We start from the raw sequence: 21,394 nt of genomic DNA on the forward strand, positions 1-21,394 counted from the left end.
AATTCAGAATATAATTTTTTTAAAATTATTTTATTAAAAAATTACTTAATTTTTGCCTTAACCAGAAATATAATTTCTTAACTGATTTATTTAAATACTCAGACACCAAAAAAAAAAAAATTTAAAAATTATTTTCCTGTAAAATATTTTATATAGGGCCTAAATTTGATATATTTTAGCCATAAAAACTCCAAAACAGTAAAATAGCCTTTTTTAAATGCAGGTTTTTTTTTCCATGCAGCAGTTCCAAACCATCTTTTTACTTCACCACAATTACAACCAGAGCCAAATTGTGAATTTAAACCTCAATTTCAACCATCTACCTGTTGGTGAAATTCAATTTTAGCCCTTCTTTTTTTTTAATTTTAGTCCAAATCAGCATGAAAGTTTGAAATTAAGCTAAAAAATGAAGATAAATAAAAAAAAATGAAGGAATTTAGTCCAAAAATCATGAAATTTATATTATGATTATTTTTTTATTTAAGTCAATAAATTAAGAATTTAGATTTTTTTTTTTTGGCTCAAATTGAAACTTCTTGACTAATTTGGAAAAAAAAAGAAGTTAAATTTTAGACTAAATTAATCCTTTCCAACAACTACAGGGTGAAAACTTAGCATTTAGCCTCCCAAAGCTACTGGACCTCATAGTACTATGAAAGAAACGCTCAATAATACTGCAGCTACAAAATTACACGCTAACAAAAATATGTACATTTCATATTCAGAAGGTAAAATTAGGGTTTTGTAAATAGATTCTCTCATAGCAGTAGCCAGTAGGCAACATAATTGATTATCATGCACGGATTTTGATGGACATGAAGCTTAATTGAGCTAAGTTCATATTCAATTAATCTGCTCACCATTGGCTAGGCGTTTCTTCTCTTCCTCCACTTGTTCAAGCAATGCTTCTAATTCTGCTTCTGTCAAACCTTCTAACCGCTTCTGGAAAACCACGGTAAGATCCAATTTTATATTAGAGAGCAATATGGCAGGATATTAACCACAACACATCAGATTTTATTCAAGAGACAGGAACACGAATATTATACATATAGCCTCAGTTTTTTCTGCAAACAAATTGAGCCTGACTTTGATAATTTCAGCAAGAAGGGGAACTCAATGTCAATCTAAAGAAAGGGATAACGTTCTTGAAGAGTGCCAATCAAGATGTGTGATACGATATGTCAATCATTAGTAATCACAGCAATTCCACTTAAACTGATATGGTGCACGAAATGTCCAACTGCTTTCCTCTTCAACGGCGTTAAGCGAAAATAAAGTTACATGTATAACCAAGCTCAAAACTATCATAATAACTCGGATTAACCAATTTGAACCCAGTGAAAACAGTTTAGAAATCATTTGGACCAGTTAGAGTTAGGCTCTTACAGCGCAAAATGCAATTTTCATGAATTTTCCATGACATGGTTTTTGCAAATATCGAAAGAAGTATACACCCAGATTCTAGGTCTCACAAGAATGTGGTGAAGTGACTTCCTACACAAAAATTTGAGGAAAACACAAAAAAGTACCATGTTGTTCGCATATTTTTCACTTAAAGGTCTAATGTTCACTTCATGACAAAGTAGTACCCTATGTTAACACAACGTTAGCACAAATGGTGCCATTTTCGAAGACGCCAACTCTTTCTTGCTAATGTGGCATTTTATAATTATTTTTGATATTTTCTAATTCTTTTTAATAAATAATTTTAAAATGCCACATCAGCAAAAACAGACGACGTCTCCCAAAATGGAGTTATTTGCTAACGGTGTACTACTTTGTCACAAAGTGAACCTTAGATCTATAAGTGAAAAACAGGCAAAACCACAAAGTATTCTTTTGTAATTTCCCCTAAAATTAAATAAATAAATAAAAAGCACGCCCCCATTGCATGAGACGCCCCATTTTAGCATTTACATATGCACCCTTTGCCACTCTTCTTGACAAAGTGCTGCTTCCAATGTGAACTACTGTTTTCTAAGTGACTTCCTATATTTTCTGACGCCATATAGATTAACACAAAAACAAATGGCTAAAATATAGAGTTCTGCAGAACACTATCAAATATTCAAATCATTTTGATTTTCCACTGAAAGTGATGCAACTTCAATGACTATGCTTAAATGTTCAGTTTCTGAACAGACTCAGAATTTTAAAATACATAATAACATAGCATTTGCTTAATTAATTCACAAACAAGTACTAATTTTCCTAGACATGGGAAGACAAATCCAAACAGACTGTACCTGCATGACTTTGTTTTCGTAGTCGCGCAGTTGTTGAGCATATGTCATTTCCTTGTTTGAGACCCTAAAGATATATGTTGAAATCCATCCAACTGTTAGGCCCAAAACCAGTACCAACTGAACAACATTCCCTGCTTGTAAAGAATCCACTCCAGCAAACTGCAAAAAGCAAAAACAATAACAGAAATTAAGGTTACTTGAAGAACAATGCCAATGCAGTAATTTCCCTGTAATTTGGTAAAAGAATTCAGGCAAATGTGTGGAATGAAGAAATTAACTACCATAGAATATAGGTAATAATGAGAGATTGGCTACATCAAATATTTCACTCAGATATCACTTCATCAGTTCCTAGAGCACTTATTTAGATGTATTTAACCATAGTTTCTCAGTCAACAGAGAACATCAAATTGGAACATCAATAAAGGAAAGCAGAAACAGAGGAAACTGTAATCCGGAATAATAATATAAGAAAGGAAGGATACCTCCAACCCACTTTTCAGTCCAATGCCTAGAACGGTAACTCCAACTCCAATCAATAAAACATCCTTCCTAGTGTATCCAAAAGGCGTCTGCTGCAGGGTAAAAGACGAGAGCAAAAATGTCCACTTCAATAGAGCAGAATAAAAGTGATATTTGGGATCTAGGTCAATAGAACTAAATTACAAGAAACGAATTAGACGAAAATAATCACAAGACATCAATGGGAAAAGAAACAATTCCATTCACACTAGCCGCTCGTACATGCCTTGCCTTGACCAGAGGAACCATCTTCATTGCTACTGGAGTCTGAGGAGCTGCTACTTCTAGGGATAATAAATTTAACTTTCTTTGACATCATTCTCCTGGATCCTTCTCTTGGAAAAGAGAATGTGACCCTTCTATAGAAGTTGTTTGAAATTAATCTTCCTGGATAATTCAATTGGTAAATATAATCAGATAAGAAGTTCCTGAGTTAAAGCAACAATGGAAGCCTTGATGCAAAAGTAATAATTATTTTGCTTAAAAATATCAACTATGATTATCAACAAATAATTGCATAATGCCTAGTGAAGTCAGCATGAAAAGTTAGAAGAGTTCATAAGTCGCTCAAGCCATAGGCGAAAACTCAGTTTGGCAAAGACATGCCTAAACTCTTTAAAGGCTTGGCTTGCTCATTCCTAAACTATAAAATCTACATTTTACTTCTAAAACCAACTACAAGCATATAGTCTTTGCCATTTTTTTTTAAAAAAAAATTTATTCAAAGCCCTAGTCATGAAATATAAAGGTATTTGCATCGTTCCGCATATAAAAGAACAAAGTTTAGTAAATAAAGGATAGACATCCAAGCAACAAAACTAATTACATTACATTACAATCAAACTACATAACAAATTAACAATATGATGGCAAAATTGTGAGCCTCTGGAAAAGTTTTCTGAACTCCATTACTCTTATGATTCAAGCTATGTTTAGACATTTTAGTAGGTGGTTCTACTTCTACTGCATTGTATTGGAATTGGATGGAGAACCTGAAATAAAAAATCATTTGTGTGAGATTCTCAGACTTGGAGTATGCGGATGACTATCAGTTCGAATTTGTGTATTGAGCTTGGAGTTGCTTTACCAAAAATAGCTTAAGCCAATTTGGCTTGGCTCCTCCTCGCTAAATATTTTCTTCCAATTCTTTGTTAGAAACTGATGTCAGATACCCCAACACTCCCCCCACAAGTGCAACTGGACTAGATTTAAGTTCAAAGGTCCAGTTATCACTTGTATTGCGTGTGATAGCCCATTAAGAGCTTGACGTCTTCTTTTTCGGCTTGGCTCTACAGGTCTAGATCTTTTTACTAGCACATGAAACCACATAGGTTTGGCCCACTGTGGCATTGCCCACCATGATTTATCTATCCTAAAATATGACATGATCTAATTCCATGTGAATTCTCCGATCCAAGGGTGCAAATAAATATCATTTAGAGTTTTGGTTGCCTCCACCAAAATGGCTTAAGCCAATTTGCTTACTCCTCCTTGCTACATATTTTCTTCCAATTCTTTGCTATAGCTGATTTGGTACATTATATCAATTTGAATTGGATATTTTTGTTCAAATTGTATAACAGAGAGTTAAGCCTATAAAGAAGTTAAGTAAGATACACATTTTCAACAAAACTGTGTGTCTGAAATTACTCTTTTTTCTCCAGTAAGTAATAAAAATTCATCCACAAACATTTTTTGGTTCATACTCATTAGTTTATTCGGCTAAGAAAAACCTAGGATTTATCAATCTTATTAAACTTATTTCAAACAGTAAATCAAATTCAATCCATTCATCTAAAAATCTCTGAATAGCAAAACTTAACAGTTCCACTGACCCATTTCAAATACTGCAAATTGCCATCAATTAAATCCTTCATCAAAAGCAACTTTAGTTAGTGAAACTGAAAAAAAAAAAATCTTGCAAAGCATCCATCAACCTAGCACCATAAAAGGATTGAAAAGGATAACAATTGAACGATTCAAAGCAACCAAGCCCCTTAATCACCATAAGAGAGAAAGGAAATCACCAGAATTGAAGTATTGAATAGAAACCATAGAGAAACTCACTCACCTTGGAAATCTCGAGCACTCAAGTGCAATAATGGAATAGTTGAAATACCCACATAGGAAATTGCTCTATTTCTGAATAAAATGCTGCAATTTGAATATCCATGCAAAAGAGAAGTCATACCTGCACAAGACCAGTGATCTCAATCAAGCTAAAACTCCATTAAAAGGGGGAAAAGAAAGGGGAACAATTCATACTTCACTACCTGGATGAGGATTGAGTAAGAAGTGAAGGAGTAGCTGGAAGTGATCTCGTCCTCTAAAAGTCCCTCGCTTTATCTTGTAATTAGCTAGTATTGGATACTGCCGCTAACGAACAAAGACAAAAAATACTAGGTCATGCAAAACGCCACGTCGTCGAGTATAAATCATGTATGCTAAGAAACATAAGCTTATTTCTAGGATGCCAAGAGATGAATTTGGCCCATGATTTTCTAATAGCCTAATCTCTCGTTTTTTTTCGCCAGCGTGCAGTCTTTCTTTATCTCTATGAATGGAGGGGGTCTTTCTCTTCTACCTGAATGTGGGTTTGCTCTTCCTTCTTCAAATAGAGATTTCTTGATCTCTATGAATGGAGGGGTCTTTCTCTTCTACCTGAATGTGGGTTTACTCTTCCTTCTTCAAATAGAGATTGTAAATAGTTATTGATTTTTTAAGGTACAGATTCATGCTTCTTACTGAGAGCCTCTAGTGTTTTTGTCCATTGTTTTGACACCCAAATCTTTAGCATAGTGATGATTTGGGTGGCTTGTTATCTCTTTCCGTTTTGGTTCTTTGTAGTGCTTTATATGCATGTTTTAAAGAGGAGGATCTATATGTTGTTGAAGGAGATAGGAGGTACACCAATGTCTAGAAGCATAGTAAAATGTCATCTGCAGTACTGTTGGAAGTCTAATCTTCTCCCTTCATGGTTTTTTCTTTGCTCATGTCATGATCTTTTGCTTCTCTCTATGCTACTAGGTTCTCTAACCTATAAAGGAATGCTTGCCAAGAGGACTATGAATGATGGACTTTTCTTTTGAGTTACCAAATTCATAGGCTATGGTTGCATGTGCTTCTTGATGCCTCCTCTGTTCCCTACTTAAAAAATTAACAAACATTTTAAAAATAACATGTTTTAAAATTAAGCTATATTATATATAAAGACTAGTAATATAATATATTAGAAAATTGAAATAAATCATCCATGTGGATCAATCTAATTCCATGCATAATCTTATGAAAAACATCCATAACACAAACTTAATTTCCCTCCCTTGTGATGCTATATCACCATCTCGCTCAATCTTGCTACTCGACAATTGACATCACATGCTTAATCGTTCAGATTCTGATTATGGCTAAACTTTTAATGATTTGGGTATTTGATTGTTAAAAAAAAATAAAAAAATCTTTTGATGATTTGGGTGTTTGATCGTTAAAAAAAAAAAAAAAATTATGCCTTCGTCACGTCTTGTAAGTCTTATTAGAAAAAAACATAAAATATATTACGTCACTCAACGATACACATTCATCTATCTTGAATTTAAATTTAAAAAAAAAATTATAAAATATTTTCAAAATTCATATTATTATAAAAAAAATTTGAATTTTTAATGTCAATACCTCTTTATTAATTTTATATTTATAAATATAAACAAGTAAATTTCTTTATTCCAGTATTTATTTAATTGCTTTTATTTAATAAATTTATGATTTTATTATTTAATTTAATTTTATGTAGACTATGGATCATCCAAGCTCATTGCCACTTGTAAGTGCACAAACACCAAAATAATTCACTGGTTAAACTTTATATAAACTATCTTAATAAATAATTCTTAATTTAGATCTCATAATCTCAACGATTTTATATATATATACATATATATATATATATATATATATATATCAAATATAATATTTATAATAATTAATTTAAATTATTTAATAATTTCATCAGCCACCATAATTATTTATATTTCATAACCTCAATGATTTTATATATATATATATATTTATAGACCAAATATAATATTTATAATAATTAATTTAAATTATTTAATAATTTTGTCATGGTTATTAAATAAATAGTAAAATATAGTTCTGTAGCTGATTTTACATACTCTCCCCATAATTTGAATTATGAGAAATAAGATATTCTATTCCTTACATTTGACTTTTCATGGGAAACATAAAATAATTTTTGAAATCAAATTATAAAACATTAATTATATGAAAGAAAAGAAGAACTAGAAAATAGGGGAATAAAATAAAAAATAGTATTAAACATAAATTATAAGAATTATGGAATAATTTGATAGCTAGCAATAGCAATGGATACCTACCATATATACCAAGGCAAAGATTCCATATCTCAAGATTTCCTGAGCAAATATTCTTTAAAATCTCAGAGTTTGTTTTTATTTATTTTAAACTAATTTTAATATTTTTCTGGAAATACGCATTTCCAATAAATTAATAGCCTTATATATGAATTATTTTTTTTTAATTATTTCATACTAAAATTTAATTTTGAAATATTTTAATTTTACATATAATTTTAATATTAATGAGTTAAAATTTAATATATTTGTTCTTTCTAATACACACAAATAAATATGGTTGTTGTGTATTTATTTTTAATTATGGTGAAATAAAAAGAATTCGAACATGCATAAAAAATTTCGAGATTATTATTTTTAGTTATAATTTCTCTTTTTTATTATATATATATATATATATATATATATATATATATATATTATTTTACAACTGGGCGTGTCCATATACATATGTTAAATTTAAATTAATTTTTAATTAATATATTTATTGTGGTGAAACAGACATTTAAAAAATATAAAACTAATATGGAAAATAAAAAAATACAATTAATAGAAAAATAAATAAGGAAGTTAGGTCAAGAGCACATATCACAGATAAGATAGGAATATTAATAGAGCTATGTCCAATCACTAGTTTGGTAGAGTCCTTAAGTCAAGAGTTTGATTGGTTGAAATTTAAAAATCCATTAAATTAAATTAGTTGAAATTTATTTTATTTTTTATTTTATTTAATTTTTATTTTAAAAAATTTAATTATTTTAATTTAATTTGATTTTAATAAAAAATTAATATAATCAAATTAATCAGTGATAATAAAATATTACTTTTAATAATATAATGAAATTAAATTATAATTAATATTAAAATATTTTAATTAAATTTTAAAATATTAAAAATAAGACGTAAAAATTAAAAAATTTATTAAAAAATCAAGCCCATTAAACTGAATTGAATCGATTTAAATTAAATTGATTTATTTGATTTAATTTTATAAATATTAATGAAGTAAATCACCACCCAACCCAATCTTTAATTCATGTGCTTAACTAAATAAACAATTATAACTCAAATAATCATTTTTAAAAAAATCAAATTAAGTGAATCAATTGTTAGGGTGACTGGCCTGTGCATTGTCTCTTCATGCCATTGGATGGATTACATAGGGCTTCCTTGGGTAAGTTAATTAGTTAATACTTTTTTGACAAGTTTTACTTTCCAAAAATTACCAAATTGGAACCAAATAAAACCTAGATATTATAAATTAACGCGTTAATTTCTCTCCCAGCAATATGAAATTTAAACTTTAAGCTGAGTAATTTTATCGATTTATAAAAATTTAGAGTGTAATTAATAAAATTTCGATTTAATTTATATATATATTTTTTACAAATTATTAATAAATGGTTAATATGTTAATCTGTTGTGATTTTTATAGATTAACCATCCTAGATTGTTAAAGAAAAATGAATTTCACAAAATTTTGCATTGCACTATAAATCTATATTTGATCAATCTATGGTAGTATGAAAAATTCATGCACTTATGTGCATGCCAATCAATGCCATAATTTGATCTCAATTGAATAATACAGATTGCAAGAGTGAGGACAACTTGCCTAACCTTAGACATGGACCCCTCTCTGTGTCTCTTTCTTAACTACCATCTCTTCTCCCAACTTAAAACTCATCCATGGATTCCCACAACCTCCACAACCCTCTCTTTCTCTCTCTGTCTCTGTAGATCTCTCTAGAATATTCATATTCATGGGGAATGCAGCTTCTTGTGCTCCTTCAATCATCTCCAATGGAGTAGTAAAGATTCTCCACTTCAATGGTTCCATGAAAATCTACATAAAGCCAGTAAAAGCAGCAGACATAATGCTAGAAAACCCAGGAAAATTTCTCAGTAAAAGCAGCAGACATAATGCTAGAAAACCCAGGAAAATTTCTTTGTAATTTCAGCAGTCTCAAAGTTGGCCAGAGAATTTATGGTGTTTCAGCTGATGAAGATCTACAGAGACACCAACTTTACTTTCTTCTTCCTATGAAGTTGCTCTACTCTGTTCTTACACATGATGAAATGGCTTCTCTCACCTCCATAGCAACAGCCAAAGCTTTCAAGAACAGTAATTTGGCTAAGATTTTTCCAGTTTTTAGTGAGTTTTGTATCTTTCAAGCTTCAGAGATGAAGAGAATGGATCATGTTGCTGCTTCAACTCCATGGTCTGATCATAATGATGCTGCTGCTGTTAATGATGATGATGATGAGTCAAAGGTTGTTGATCAGAGATTCTTCAAGCAAAGATCATGGAGGCCTGCTTTGGAGACCATTGTTGAAACTCCATGCATGTAGGCCAATCTCATCCATGTTACAATTTTTTTTTTTTTTTTCGAAAATGGTCCAAGTCAGCTTTTTGAACTTTTGATCAAAATTTAATTAAATTCATTTATTTTAAGATGAAATAATTTTTAAATTAATAAAATATTTTTTATATTTAAAAATTTAAACTGATAATCTAAATAAATTTAAGAGATTTTAGATTTTATATTTACATAAAAAAATGAAAAATGCAATTTAAAAAGAAATTATCACAAAGAAATATATATTTCGGTGGTTAATAAATTTGAATAATATAAAGTTCATAAATAATTAGTAATAATTACTGTCGGAGTTACTATAGCATAGCATCAATACATGTGTCTGTCACGTGCTTTCTGTGAAAAGTAACGAAAAGTCATCTCTCCTATTTTCTCTTCTCACATTTTATGCATTTTCCTTCTAAAATCATGAAAAGAAAATGTAATAACACCTTCAATCAAATCTTTTAATAAATTTTTAATTTAATTTAATTTATTAAAAATTTACCAATTCAGTTCAGTTTTTCTTAGATTAAAAAAAAAAAACTCAACCCATTACTAAAATGTTGTGTTTATAATTTATTGCTGATTTAAGCAAAGTACTAATGGCAAAATTTTTGAAATTTTAATCGAGAGTAGTAATTTTATTTTAATAATTGTTAAATATCAAATTTAAAAAATTAATTTTTATATTTTTTTAACATATCTAATATTTTGTTTAATAAATAAATATGGAAAAAATATGATATTTATGTTACTAAGAGTTTCCTCCTTGTTTAAAAAAAAACAGAAAGTTAAATTTCAAAGCAGATCATAAATTAAATTAATTATAATAAGCAGAATAATTAAATCCAACAAAATTCAAAAAAAAAAATTAAAAAAAAATAAAGGCTTGGAACTTCTAATTTATCCGACTCCACCACTACAGATCCCTGTAAGTGAAACCGGAAATCTACAAAGAATCCCAGCCGTAGATGTTCCATCATCAACCTCACCGGCCGGAGGCAGAACCCTCCCATCGGCGAACAAAACCCGTCCATTTACTCCATCCCTCGGCGGCGCTACCATCGCGCCTTCAAGCTCCGCCGTAGTATCACCGTAAAAAGCTCCATCTCCAAACCTCCGTTCAACTTCCAGAAACTCTCCAAGAGAAGCCGACTTTACTTCCCCATCACTACAAAGCCTCCACCATCTTCGACGCCGCAGTAGTTCCGCCGGGACTCTTTTATTCTTCTTTTTCTTATTATTGCGATTTATGCCAGTGGACGAAGACGCGGTGGCAACGGCACCGGCACCGGCACCGGCACCGGCAATAGAGATCGTATCACGTGGCTGAGAGGGTGTTCTGAAAGTAATGGTAGTGGAAGTGACGCCCATGAGAGTGCCTAATGTGGTGCTTCTATCGTGGAAGAAAGAACCTGTGGACTGTAATTCAAAGGAAAAAAAAGGCGAAAATTAAAGAAATTGTGATTGTGAAGAAATGGGCAGTGGGAGAAAAGTTTGATGGGTACCTCAGTGTCGAGATCGGAGGAGGAGAGGGAGGAGCTGGTCGGAGAAGACGGCGGTGGAAGCGTGTCAGTGATTGGATCTGCCATCGTTTTCTCTCTGCGTATGGCGGTGGATGTGTAGGCGAGCAAGAGAGGAGCGGGTTTATAATTTTGTAAGTATTGGGGTTGGGGAGGAAATGGATGAGAAAGGCTTAGAGATTTGACATTTGAAAGTCCAATGAAACTATTTATTTAAAAAAAAAAAAGAAATTTTTTGTGAATAAATTTATTAATTATATGATAAATTATATTAAGCAATGAGATGTGGTAGTAGAAGTTAATTTTTAAAAAAATAAAAAAAATCCATTTCAAAAAAAATAATAAAAATAAAAATAAAAAGTATCACATTGATTTTTCATGTTAAAATAATATTTATAATTTGTATTATTAATAAATAATAATAATAATTTTCAGATAATATTAAAAATATTGATATAAAAATTATTATTAAGTATATTATTTAATATAAATTAAATTATATATTTTAAAATGAAAATTATTAAAATTGTTGGATATTTTTATATTTATTTTCTAATTAATAATTATATTTTATTTAAAAGTTTTAGCTTGAAAAAGAATTGAATTTATTTTAATTTAAATGATGAATTTTAGTGAAGAACTTTTTATTTTTAAACTAAATTGAGATTAAATTAAAATTTATATTTGATTCGAATAAAAATTTAAAAATAGCTAAATAAATATAGGAGTGTAATTCAACATTCTGATTATTAATTATATTAAAAATAAAATTATATAATTATAAAAGTTTTATATTTTCTGATTTAATTAAATATTATTTTTTATATATTAGTATAATTTAATAAAATTATATGTCTTTAATTTCAAACTAACTCATTTAATATTACTACGTAGTTTTTATTATGCAATTAACTGTTATTATAAAACAGAATTACGTAATAATAAAAAAAATTACGTAATAACGTAATAAAAATTTGATAAATCAATATGCGGTCCCATTTATAGAAGAAAAAAAACTCGAATGATCATAATACTTGGAATTAAGAGAAAAAAAATTCAGACACTTCAGGACAAATCGGTCTTAAATCGGATAGATTCACCCTCTTAGTTTTAAGATGAGACACCACAAGAAATTATCATTAATAGTTACAATCCAGCATATCTCCTTTACGCTTGCGATCACGGGATTCTCGACCAATTAGCCGGTGAAAATTTTTTACCAATGAACTGGTTATATCATCGCTGAATTATCAAAAAATATTATATTTATCTCACCTTATTTCTTATGGTATAAAAAGAAAATGATTACAGAGACAAATGTATACTATTTTTTCATACCTGAGTTCTAAAGATTATATTTAGCATTTTCTTCGACTTACTGGCTTGAGCATTGGAATGATTGCCGTAAACGCCAACTATCACAGCACAGTTTCGTTGGACCAATCGCCGCACAACTCTATTTCGACCATAATATCAATTTATTTTCAGCAACATCATTTGGTTTCATTATCGAAAAATTCATTAAATCCTCTCTATTTATTTAGATTACAATCGGTCTTCTACTATTTTTCTTGTAAAAAGAAATCTCTCTTCTTTTAAAATGGTTGGTAGTTTACGAGCTGCCGCTAAAATTGCTACCAATGAGAGCATCATCATCTTTTTTGCCCCGGCAGTGGAAAATCAAACCTTTAATGGTCAATAAAATAAAATTATAATCATATAACAAATTTGCTTTTACATATATATATATATATATATATATATATATATATATATATATATATATATATATCAGTCTGAATATACTTCAGTAATACAAAATTTGAATATGTAAATTATTTTTTTTCAATAATATTAAAAAAAAAGTAAATTAGTTTTTTTTTTTAACAATAGTAAATTAATTTTTTCATTAAGATAACACATATTTTTATTTAAACTCAATAATGTAATTCATTTATTTTGATCGTATCAAATTGAAGGTATCTCTTTTCATATTAATATACAGTGTAATTTTTTTAATTTATGATATGAAAATAATAAAATTAAATATTTTATTTTCAAATAATCAAGAAAGATAAATGTTAGTTTTTTATATAATTAGAGGGTGAAATAGTAATATATCTTTAAAAATATTTTAGTTATTTTTATGACAATTAACGGGGAATTGATAGAAATTTAAATAAAAAACGTTTAGTTTAATGGAGTTTAAAGGTTTAAAAAGTTTATTAGTTAGTTTTTTTTATTAATTTTAATTATTAAGTATTTAAAAAAAAGTTTAAAATGTTTTTAATATGGATAAATTAATTAATTAATTTTTTAAAAATTTTAAAAATTAATTAATAAATTTTTTAAAAATATAAAAATTAAGTAGTAAAATATTTAATGGCTAAAATTAATAGAAAAAAAAGATATTTTAATTTATTTTTTAAAATAAAGAGATTAACTAATGAATTTTTTTATATTATATAAATTAAATAATAATTTTTTTAAAGTTAATCGTAAAAATAAAGTTATATATAATATAAATTTTAATATAATCATAAAAACTAAAAGATAATCTATTCTTAAAAAAAATTGTTTATAGAAGAAACGACCAAAAACATCAAAATAGCAATTTCCATTCTTATTATTTAAGATTTATTCCTCCATTATCTTCATTAAACTAAAGTTCTCCCCTTAAATATTCAAAAACAGTGTATTTTTTTTCCATCTTATGACATCAAAATAAGAAAAAAAATATTTTTTTAAAAAAATCAAGAGATATAAATATTAAATTCATTAATATAATTAAAAAGTAAAACAGTAACATAATATGAAAAATATTTTAGTTATTTTTTATGATAATTAATGATGAACTGATAGAAAAATAAAAAAAATTAATTCAACGAAAGTCAAAATATGGAGATAAATAATTAAATTTTAAAAATAAATTTATAAATAATATAATTTTTGAGAATAAAATATAATCTATTATAAAAAAAAATTATCCCATAATTTGTTTACAGAAGAAAAAACCAAAAACATCATAATATCAATTCCCATTCATATTGTTTAAGATATATTCCTCCACTATCTTATAATTAAATTAATATTCCTCTTTATATTTTAAATGTTAAAGTATGCTCCATATGAGGACAATTATTATTGTCTTTGTTTCATTCGTTTCATATTTTTTATATTTTATTATTTTAAAATTATTATTTATTTTTTATATTATAATAATATAAAATATTTATTATAAGTTTATTTTATTTTATTTTATTTAAAAAAATTATTTAATATTTTAAAATGAATATAATTAAAAAAAATAATAAATGCAATTAACAAAAGGGACTTTGAATGTTAATCACAAACAAAGGCTAAACAATCCCATTAGTTCTTTTTTTTTTTTGCTTTTTTCCTTTCTCGTTTGGGTTGCTGCCGACAATACATCATTGGTTAGAAAGAAATTCATAATATGACAAGGTAATCAATTAGGACTTGGTTGATTAGAGCATGCAGATTAAGTAAAATTTTTTCAAGTAGAGTAAAAAACTCTAAATATTTTATTTACATTATTAAGCTGCTAACTTCCTAGAAAATACAAATATTTAATTTAATTCAATTTTTTATTTAAAATAAAAAAATTCATTTCTTTTTTAACTAAAGTAAAATCATACATAATTTTATAAAAATTTATTAATTTTTTATATATATATAAAATAAATCATAGCAGAGAACATACGATAGCAACCAGCATCATATTCAGGGATTTGACTACTTATAGAAGGAAGACAGCCAAACCCATTTAGCATAGCAAATGGGTCTCTGTCTCTGCGTAGCCTACTCAAACAAACAAAACTTGAAAGAAATTCCTCGGAAAATGAAAGTCTTAGCAGAAACAATGGCACCAAAGATCCTCCAACTAAATAGTAAGGTGTGAATATGATTCTGTAACTTTTGTCAAAGTATACAGTTGCTCATAAACTTTTGTATACAGCAAGCAATTTTAAGATTATGATCTACCAATATAATTCTATGATATATTAACAAATTAAAAAAATACCGATGTACAACCCCCATCAAGATCAATTTTAACAATTCTATACGGCCAATGATCTTGAAAAGAATCCCCAATTCTGAATCTAAAACCCACAATAAATCCATCTACATAGCTGACAGGTCGCGAATATAGTCTTCCCACATATTGTTCGCAATAGAGTCACGCAACTGTGAACTATACTCAAGCTGTTCTGTCTCAAACGCGATGTCCACAGCCTGGTTCTCAACTGGTATCATTGACTGTTCTACCTCTAATGGGGGCAGTGATTCTTCGATTTCTAGCATGTTATCCTGTTCATACATTCTAAAAATCAAATCATCAGGTTTCTCTCTGCGGATATAATTGTGTATCGCACATGCTGCTACAACCAACTTAACCTGTGTTTGTAAAGGGTAAGGAGGAGCTGACATCAATATGGGGAACCGTGCTTTTAAAGCACCAAAGGTACGATCAGTGGCATTTCTTAATAAAGAGTGCCTTTGATTAAATAGTTCTCTAGGATCTTGAGGATGATAACCACTGGCATACTCATTTGGGTGATGAGGAATCCCATTGTATGGGCCTATGAAGCCTGGCATATTTGCATATTTGCTGTCCAAAATATAGTACTTGCCTGCACCATTAGAAATATTCACACGACAAAAGGAGTATAAAAATCAGACTTCAAGAATTAGAATGTGTCAAAATTAGATATCCTTGAATATCTTATAGATAAATCCCTCCTCATTGGTAGCCAAATAACATTAAACAAGCCATAGTGTAAATGGTACATAATATACCTTCAGGGACCTGCAACTTGTTGCGCCTTGTAAGAGCTGAGTTCAGAACTCGCAAATCTGATGCTGAGCCTTCCCAGCCAGCCAGAACATAATGGAATTTCAGATCAAATGAACAAGCTGCCAGAACATTTTGTGAAAGTAATCCATTCTTGTTACGGAAGGGGCCCTGTTCATCCACACCCACCATAACAGGAATGTGTATGCCATCAACTGCTCCCACACAATCCTAGTTATAAAAGTTTCATAGTGAGATAGAGATAACCCTCAGAGAAGAGATCAAAATCAAACTAGAAAATGTACCTTAAAATACGGATAGAATCTAGGATCTCCCAAGATTTCTGGTGGAGCATCAGATCCTGGAGGCTGAAAGAAATCTAATGAAATTGCCATAATAGCATTCAAAACATTGTTGAAATGACGACTAATGGTTTCTCCTGAATACCGGAATAACTCTTGGACAGCTCGAGTGCGTAGATTATGGCCAATAATGAACAGGAATATGGCTAATTGCTCCTCTATCTTGATTCTATTTGTATGGCGTAGTAGGCCCTTAGCTTGCAAAATATCACATAACTTGTAGAACACCTGCTTGTCCATGCGGAAATTTTCCAGACAGCAGTCACTTTGACCACTTAGTACTTCATCTACAAATTTGGTACCATTAGCTATACTCATACTTAGTTCTTTTGGCATATAATTCCCAAAAACACCATCCTTCTCCTCATCAGAGCTCTCCATGGCAAAATTAAACTCTGCACTGAATAAAATATACACATCAAATTTGTTGCCAAGGTTCATACTTTAATATTACTAGTAAAGAGAAGGAATTATGCACAAACAAATAAAATGGAAGAAAAGCATAACGGACTTATTTACAACGGAGAAGAAACTATACAACAATAGAGTACCAGAACTACACAACAACAGGGTAGCAGAGGTTTGTCTTTCTCAGTATTTCTCTTGCTGATCCTTCTATCTGAAATTCACTGTATTTTCTCCCTCTTTTCTGTATTACACTGATTTACCAACTCATCTTAAAATAACTCTCCATGTTCTGAACCCAATCACATGACCTTATAGAAGGACCAAGGACTACAAACAGATTCAGCCAATGTTATCTTAAGTTTGGGCGGGAGCATACACTTTGAATTTTAAATAGAAGGTCCAAAAACAAATTTATTCCGCACCACCGCGAACCCCAGTTAGATTCAGATATGATACACTTTTTAGTTATTGGGAGAATGCTGATCGACCGCTCTTGCTCTGAAGATGAACAGGCTAAGCGATCTGCCGAAGCTGTGGGATGTTCTTTTCTTCTTCTTTTTTTTTTTTTCTCTTCAGAGAGAAGGTGTGCTACTGAGGATGTAAGCTAACCAAATGATGTTGCCACTTTCTAAACCTTTCTATCCCCAGATTACAATATATAATAGATATAAGCTACTAACTAACAGTTTTAGCCTAATTGTCACTTGTCAGTTGTCATGGGTTCAATATACAAGGCCTCTATATCTTTACACTGGATTTACTACAATATTTATACTGTATAGTGTATATACAGTATCCACACAAAAATTCAAATTAATTGCCCATCAATGAATATCCAATCTATAGTGCAACAGTCTTCTCATAATTATAATTAACAAAAGATGGCACTTACAATCTAGATGAACAGTAATCAACAATCACAATCTGAAAAATGTGAATCAAAGAAAAGTTAAGGCACCAAGCTAAAAAAATGCATCTTACATGTCTGAGAGTTTATTTGTATTTTTGGGAAAAAAAAAGGAAGTTACAGGCTTTATCAACGGTTGAGAATGGGATATCAAACCATTAGGACAAGTATTTTTCATTACCTAGCTGTAAAGTAAGTACTGGGATGCATAATCCAGGATTAGAGTAGAGCTGATTATTTTTAATAACTTTACAATCAATTGATAATTCACAATTATATAGGCTATCTAACATAAAAATTTAAAGGAGGTACACCAACAGGAAAATAAACCGAATTTTGAATGAAAAAAAGGTGCTAACAGCCACAAGCCTTAGACTAGTAATGTCAAAATATGGAGTCAAATAAAATACAAAAACAAAATAAGATGTGAGAAGGGACAAACTTTTATCCCTTCAAGCAAAATGTCTAAGCTGGATGACTTTGACTACAGGAGATTTGTGATGAGGTAGCAGCAGTGGCAAGAGATGGGCAACAAGCCATGGACATCAAATTGAAGAATAAGGGACAAAGAAATTCCATTCAAAAGTTTGAAGATAGTGTAAGTTTCAATCATAACTGGAAACAAACCACTTCTCGGTCTTCAAAATAAGGGCCAAGGTATGATATCAGCCATTTCAAAATTCTAACATTTCCATTTCCTCTTAGACATTTGAAGCAATTATTCATCGTGTAAACCCAATGCAACAATCTTACATACAGGGAACCGAGGAGTAACAGCAAATAATCCCTCTTTGAAAAGGAAGAAGACATCGTTTAATGGCAATGCTAAAGTATCAACTTCTAAAAACCTACCCTAGAAAAACTGGATGTCAAACAAGATAAAGCAATCAACATGACATTATTACCAAATTCCACCTCTAACTACTTGAACACTTAGGAAAACTGTATCCTATTCTTTAGCCTAAGTATCTATTGCTACTAGTAGTCCATAGGTATGTTAACAGTTTTTAATAAAGTTTAAGATTAAAGTGGTTCAAAGATAACGATCATTAACACTTGCAGATACTAGAGAGGACGTTTCAAGTTAATAGCAATGGATCTCTCTCTCTTTTACCAAAGAATTACATGAACTTTTAAGGCTCAAAAACATTAGAATCCACTCCAATTAAGGGATTAACATATCACAGAACATGTGGTCATTACAATCAAGTGATTAACTCCAATGAATCATTTGCAATAAGACATATAACCATTATAAGAGAGATGCCTGTGTTAAATGGGTGATGATCTAACAGCAGGTAATGATAAGCTCCATTACCAATTAATAATCTACACATCAAAATCATTATAACACTGTCTCCAAAGTGATACCTTAAACTGCTGGAACTTCAATCTTCCAACCGTCGCCGGAGCCAAAGCTTGAGGAAGCGATCAAAATTCAAAACAGAAAGCGAGATATCTGCGTCATTTCTATCGTCTGTCTATGCTGAAGGAACCCAATCAAATTCCAAACGGAAGTAGGAAGTAAACCGCCGGAGAGTCAATGTCCGACCCTCTCCGTCACCGAAGTGTGTGAGAGACTGAGAGAGGAGGAGAATGAGAAGTTGAGAGCAGCAGGTGTAAGCTTTGAATGGAAAAGAGAATTGGAAATGGGAAGTGGGAAACCCAAAATGGCGATTGTTTGAAGCTTTCACTCTAAATCTCGCAGTTTCCAGGGAATTACTATCAAGTCCCTAATTTTTTAGTAAATTCATTAATCACTCTCTACTTAAAAATAATTTAATTAAAATGTTTTTATATTTTATAACATTAAATTATTTAATTCTTCAATCAATAAAATTATTACTCAATTTTTTAAATTTCAATAAAAGCAATTAGATATATATAATATATATAGTTAAAATTATAAAAATTAAATTATATAAATATTTAAAACAACTAACAGCTTTTTTTAGAATAAACAAACAATTTGATTTTATTAAAGTAGTGATTTTTAATTAGTAAATTTTTGAAAAATTTAGGTATCTAATAGTAATTTTCTAGAAATGAAACGCGGCTTGTACGGGTCTTTCTCTCGGGTTTCACCCGAATGTGGGGTCCGTCTATCCGGTTTTGATTAAATTTCGATATACTCGATATGATACGCAGGGCTCAGCAGTTTTAATTCAAATAGAAAAAATTGAAGAAATTGAATTAATTGAATTTTCTAATTATTTTAATTTAATTTTTAATTTTAAAAATTTTAATTATTTTAGTTTGATTCGATTTTAATAAAAAAAATTAAAAAATTTAAACTCAACTATTAATAATAATAATATGTTATTTTTAATAATATAAAGATATTAGATCATATTAAAATTAAATATTTTAATTAAATTTTAAAATATTAAAAATAAAATAAAAAATAAGAAAATTATTAAAAATTAAAATCGATTAAATCGAGTTGAATTGAACCAAATCAGATCGATTTGATTTAATTTTTAATTAAAATCAATTCGATTCGATTTTTATAAATACTAAAATTTTAATTTTCAATTTATTGAGTTGAATTCGATTTTAAATGGAATTAATTCTCTTCAATTTCATGTTTGATTTTTTTAAAAAAAAAAGCTACTTGATATTTTTTTATATATTTTTATTATTTTTAATTAGTTAAAACCTAGAAACTTTTATATCTTTTTAATATATATGAATTATTTCCCTTTTAGAATATATTTGTATTGTTTTCTAAATCATAATATACTTACATCATAAGTTATAATATAACAGCTTCTCCATTTCATCCTCAGCTTCTCTCTATCTTTTCTTTCTCTAAAGCTAATGTCTAGTTTTGTTGCCTTTATCGATCAGCAATATTCCAACTACTCTCAGCATCGACTTCCCCTATTTAACGAGTGAATTTTTTCTTTTTACCTTTTAAGTAAATGTATATAGCACCTTTTGAAATCTTATGCTATTTTGGCTTTGCCTTTTTTTTTTTCTTTCCTTATTTTAATTACTAAAGCTTACAAGTAAAAGTAAAAGAAAAGTTCTAATTGGAGTTTTATCAAACACATTATAATTAAAAAAAAATAAGTCTAAAAAACTCGATTTCATTTTATACTAGCCTTTAATATAAAGGGTTGTAACAAATTATAAGAAAAATAATGACCTATTAGCATTACAGTAACACAAATTTAAATCCTAAACATCTAATAGCACAATTCAAATAAAGACCAAGTCTGATAAAGTATTTGACTATAGTAACAACCATATATTCAATTTCCAAAGATGATATAGTAGTAGATTGTTGTTGCTTTGAACTCTAAGAAATACCATGACACACAACCTGCTGTAGACTTCTAAGAATCAATTTCGCTTTCTAAATCACTGTCACATAAATCATACAACTTGAAGTTGATATTATGTTTGTATCAAATCCCTAAAGAGCTTCTTCCCTTAAAACAACTTAGGATCCATTTTGCAGTTTCCAATGATGCTTGCTTGGACTTTTGATCACTCTAGCAGTGGAAGCTCAACTTGACAGCTGGGAAGAATGGAAGGTATAAGTAGATGGTGCATTCGATAACTCCGGATCCAGCATAGGAATAATTTTGGAAGGACCATATAGGATAAAGCTTAGATATGCGATAAAATTGAACTTTAAAGCCACCAACAATGTTACCGAGTATGAAACCTTACTCATGTCACTCTTGAATCTTGAAAGAACTCAAGGCAAGTCACATTGTAATCTACAACGATACTCAGCTGGTAATCAACCAGTATAGTGGGAGTTACCAAGTAAAAGACTCCAACAAAATATATATGAGCTTCAAGTTAAGACATTCCTCACAAAAATACAATCAAGGAGGGGTGA

General features: G+C 29.4%; 4 protein-coding genes across 5 annotated transcripts; 1 reads left to right on the plus strand and 3 right to left on the minus strand.

Moving 5' to 3' along the window:
• Positions 1-688: 688 nt before the first annotated feature.
• Positions 689-5,395, minus strand: LOC110618106. The gene is made up of 7 exons (XM_021761155.2): positions 5,356-5,395; positions 5,045-5,147; positions 4,843-4,962; positions 2,998-3,158; positions 2,735-2,824; positions 2,250-2,408; positions 689-942 (listed from the first exon to the last, which is right to left on the minus strand). The coding sequence occupies exons 3-7, from the start codon at positions 4,958-4,960 to the stop codon at positions 844-846; spliced, it is 627 nt and encodes a 208-aa protein (XP_021616847.1). The 5' UTR covers positions 4,961-4,962; positions 5,045-5,147; positions 5,356-5,395; the 3' UTR covers positions 689-843.
• A 3,378-nt stretch (positions 5,396-8,773) lies between these two features.
• On the plus strand, positions 8,774-9,614 carry LOC110616448. The gene is made up of 2 exons (XM_021758793.2): positions 8,774-9,036; positions 9,083-9,614. The coding sequence occupies exons 1-2, from the start codon at positions 8,926-8,928 to the stop codon at positions 9,512-9,514; spliced, it is 543 nt and encodes a 180-aa protein (XP_021614485.1). The 5' UTR covers positions 8,774-8,925; the 3' UTR covers positions 9,515-9,614.
• Positions 9,615-10,313: 699 nt separating this feature from the next.
• Positions 10,314-11,243, minus strand: LOC110617747 (uncharacterized protein At3g17950). Its single transcript, XM_021760729.2, has 2 exons — positions 11,031-11,243; positions 10,314-10,944 (listed from the first exon to the last, which is right to left on the minus strand). The coding sequence occupies exons 1-2, from the start codon at positions 11,112-11,114 to the stop codon at positions 10,426-10,428; spliced, it is 603 nt and encodes a 200-aa protein (XP_021616421.1). The 5' UTR covers positions 11,115-11,243; the 3' UTR covers positions 10,314-10,425.
• A 3,676-nt stretch (positions 11,244-14,919) lies between these two features.
• LOC110616725 lies at positions 14,920-19,227 on the minus strand. Of its 2 annotated transcripts, none has more exons than XM_021759201.2 (4): positions 18,910-19,227; positions 16,167-16,618; positions 15,867-16,092; positions 14,920-15,700 (listed from the first exon to the last, which is right to left on the minus strand). In XM_021759201.2, exons 2-4 carry the CDS (start codon positions 16,602-16,604, stop codon positions 15,192-15,194), a joined length of 1,173 nt encoding a protein of 390 aa, XP_021614893.1. In that variant the 5' UTR covers positions 16,605-16,618; positions 18,910-19,227; the 3' UTR covers positions 14,920-15,191. The 2 variants fall into 2 exon arrangements, with proteins under 2 accessions (XP_021614893.1, XP_021614892.1); XM_021759200.2 differs by having other exon boundaries at positions 16,167-16,623.
• Between the last annotated feature and the right edge of the window lie 2,167 nt (positions 19,228-21,394).

The sequence above is a fragment of the Manihot esculenta genome, chromosome 6, assembly GCF_001659605.2.
Source record: "Manihot esculenta cultivar AM560-2 chromosome 6, M.esculenta_v8, whole genome shotgun sequence".
Taxonomy (NCBI): domain Eukaryota; kingdom Viridiplantae; phylum Streptophyta; class Magnoliopsida; order Malpighiales; family Euphorbiaceae; genus Manihot; species Manihot esculenta.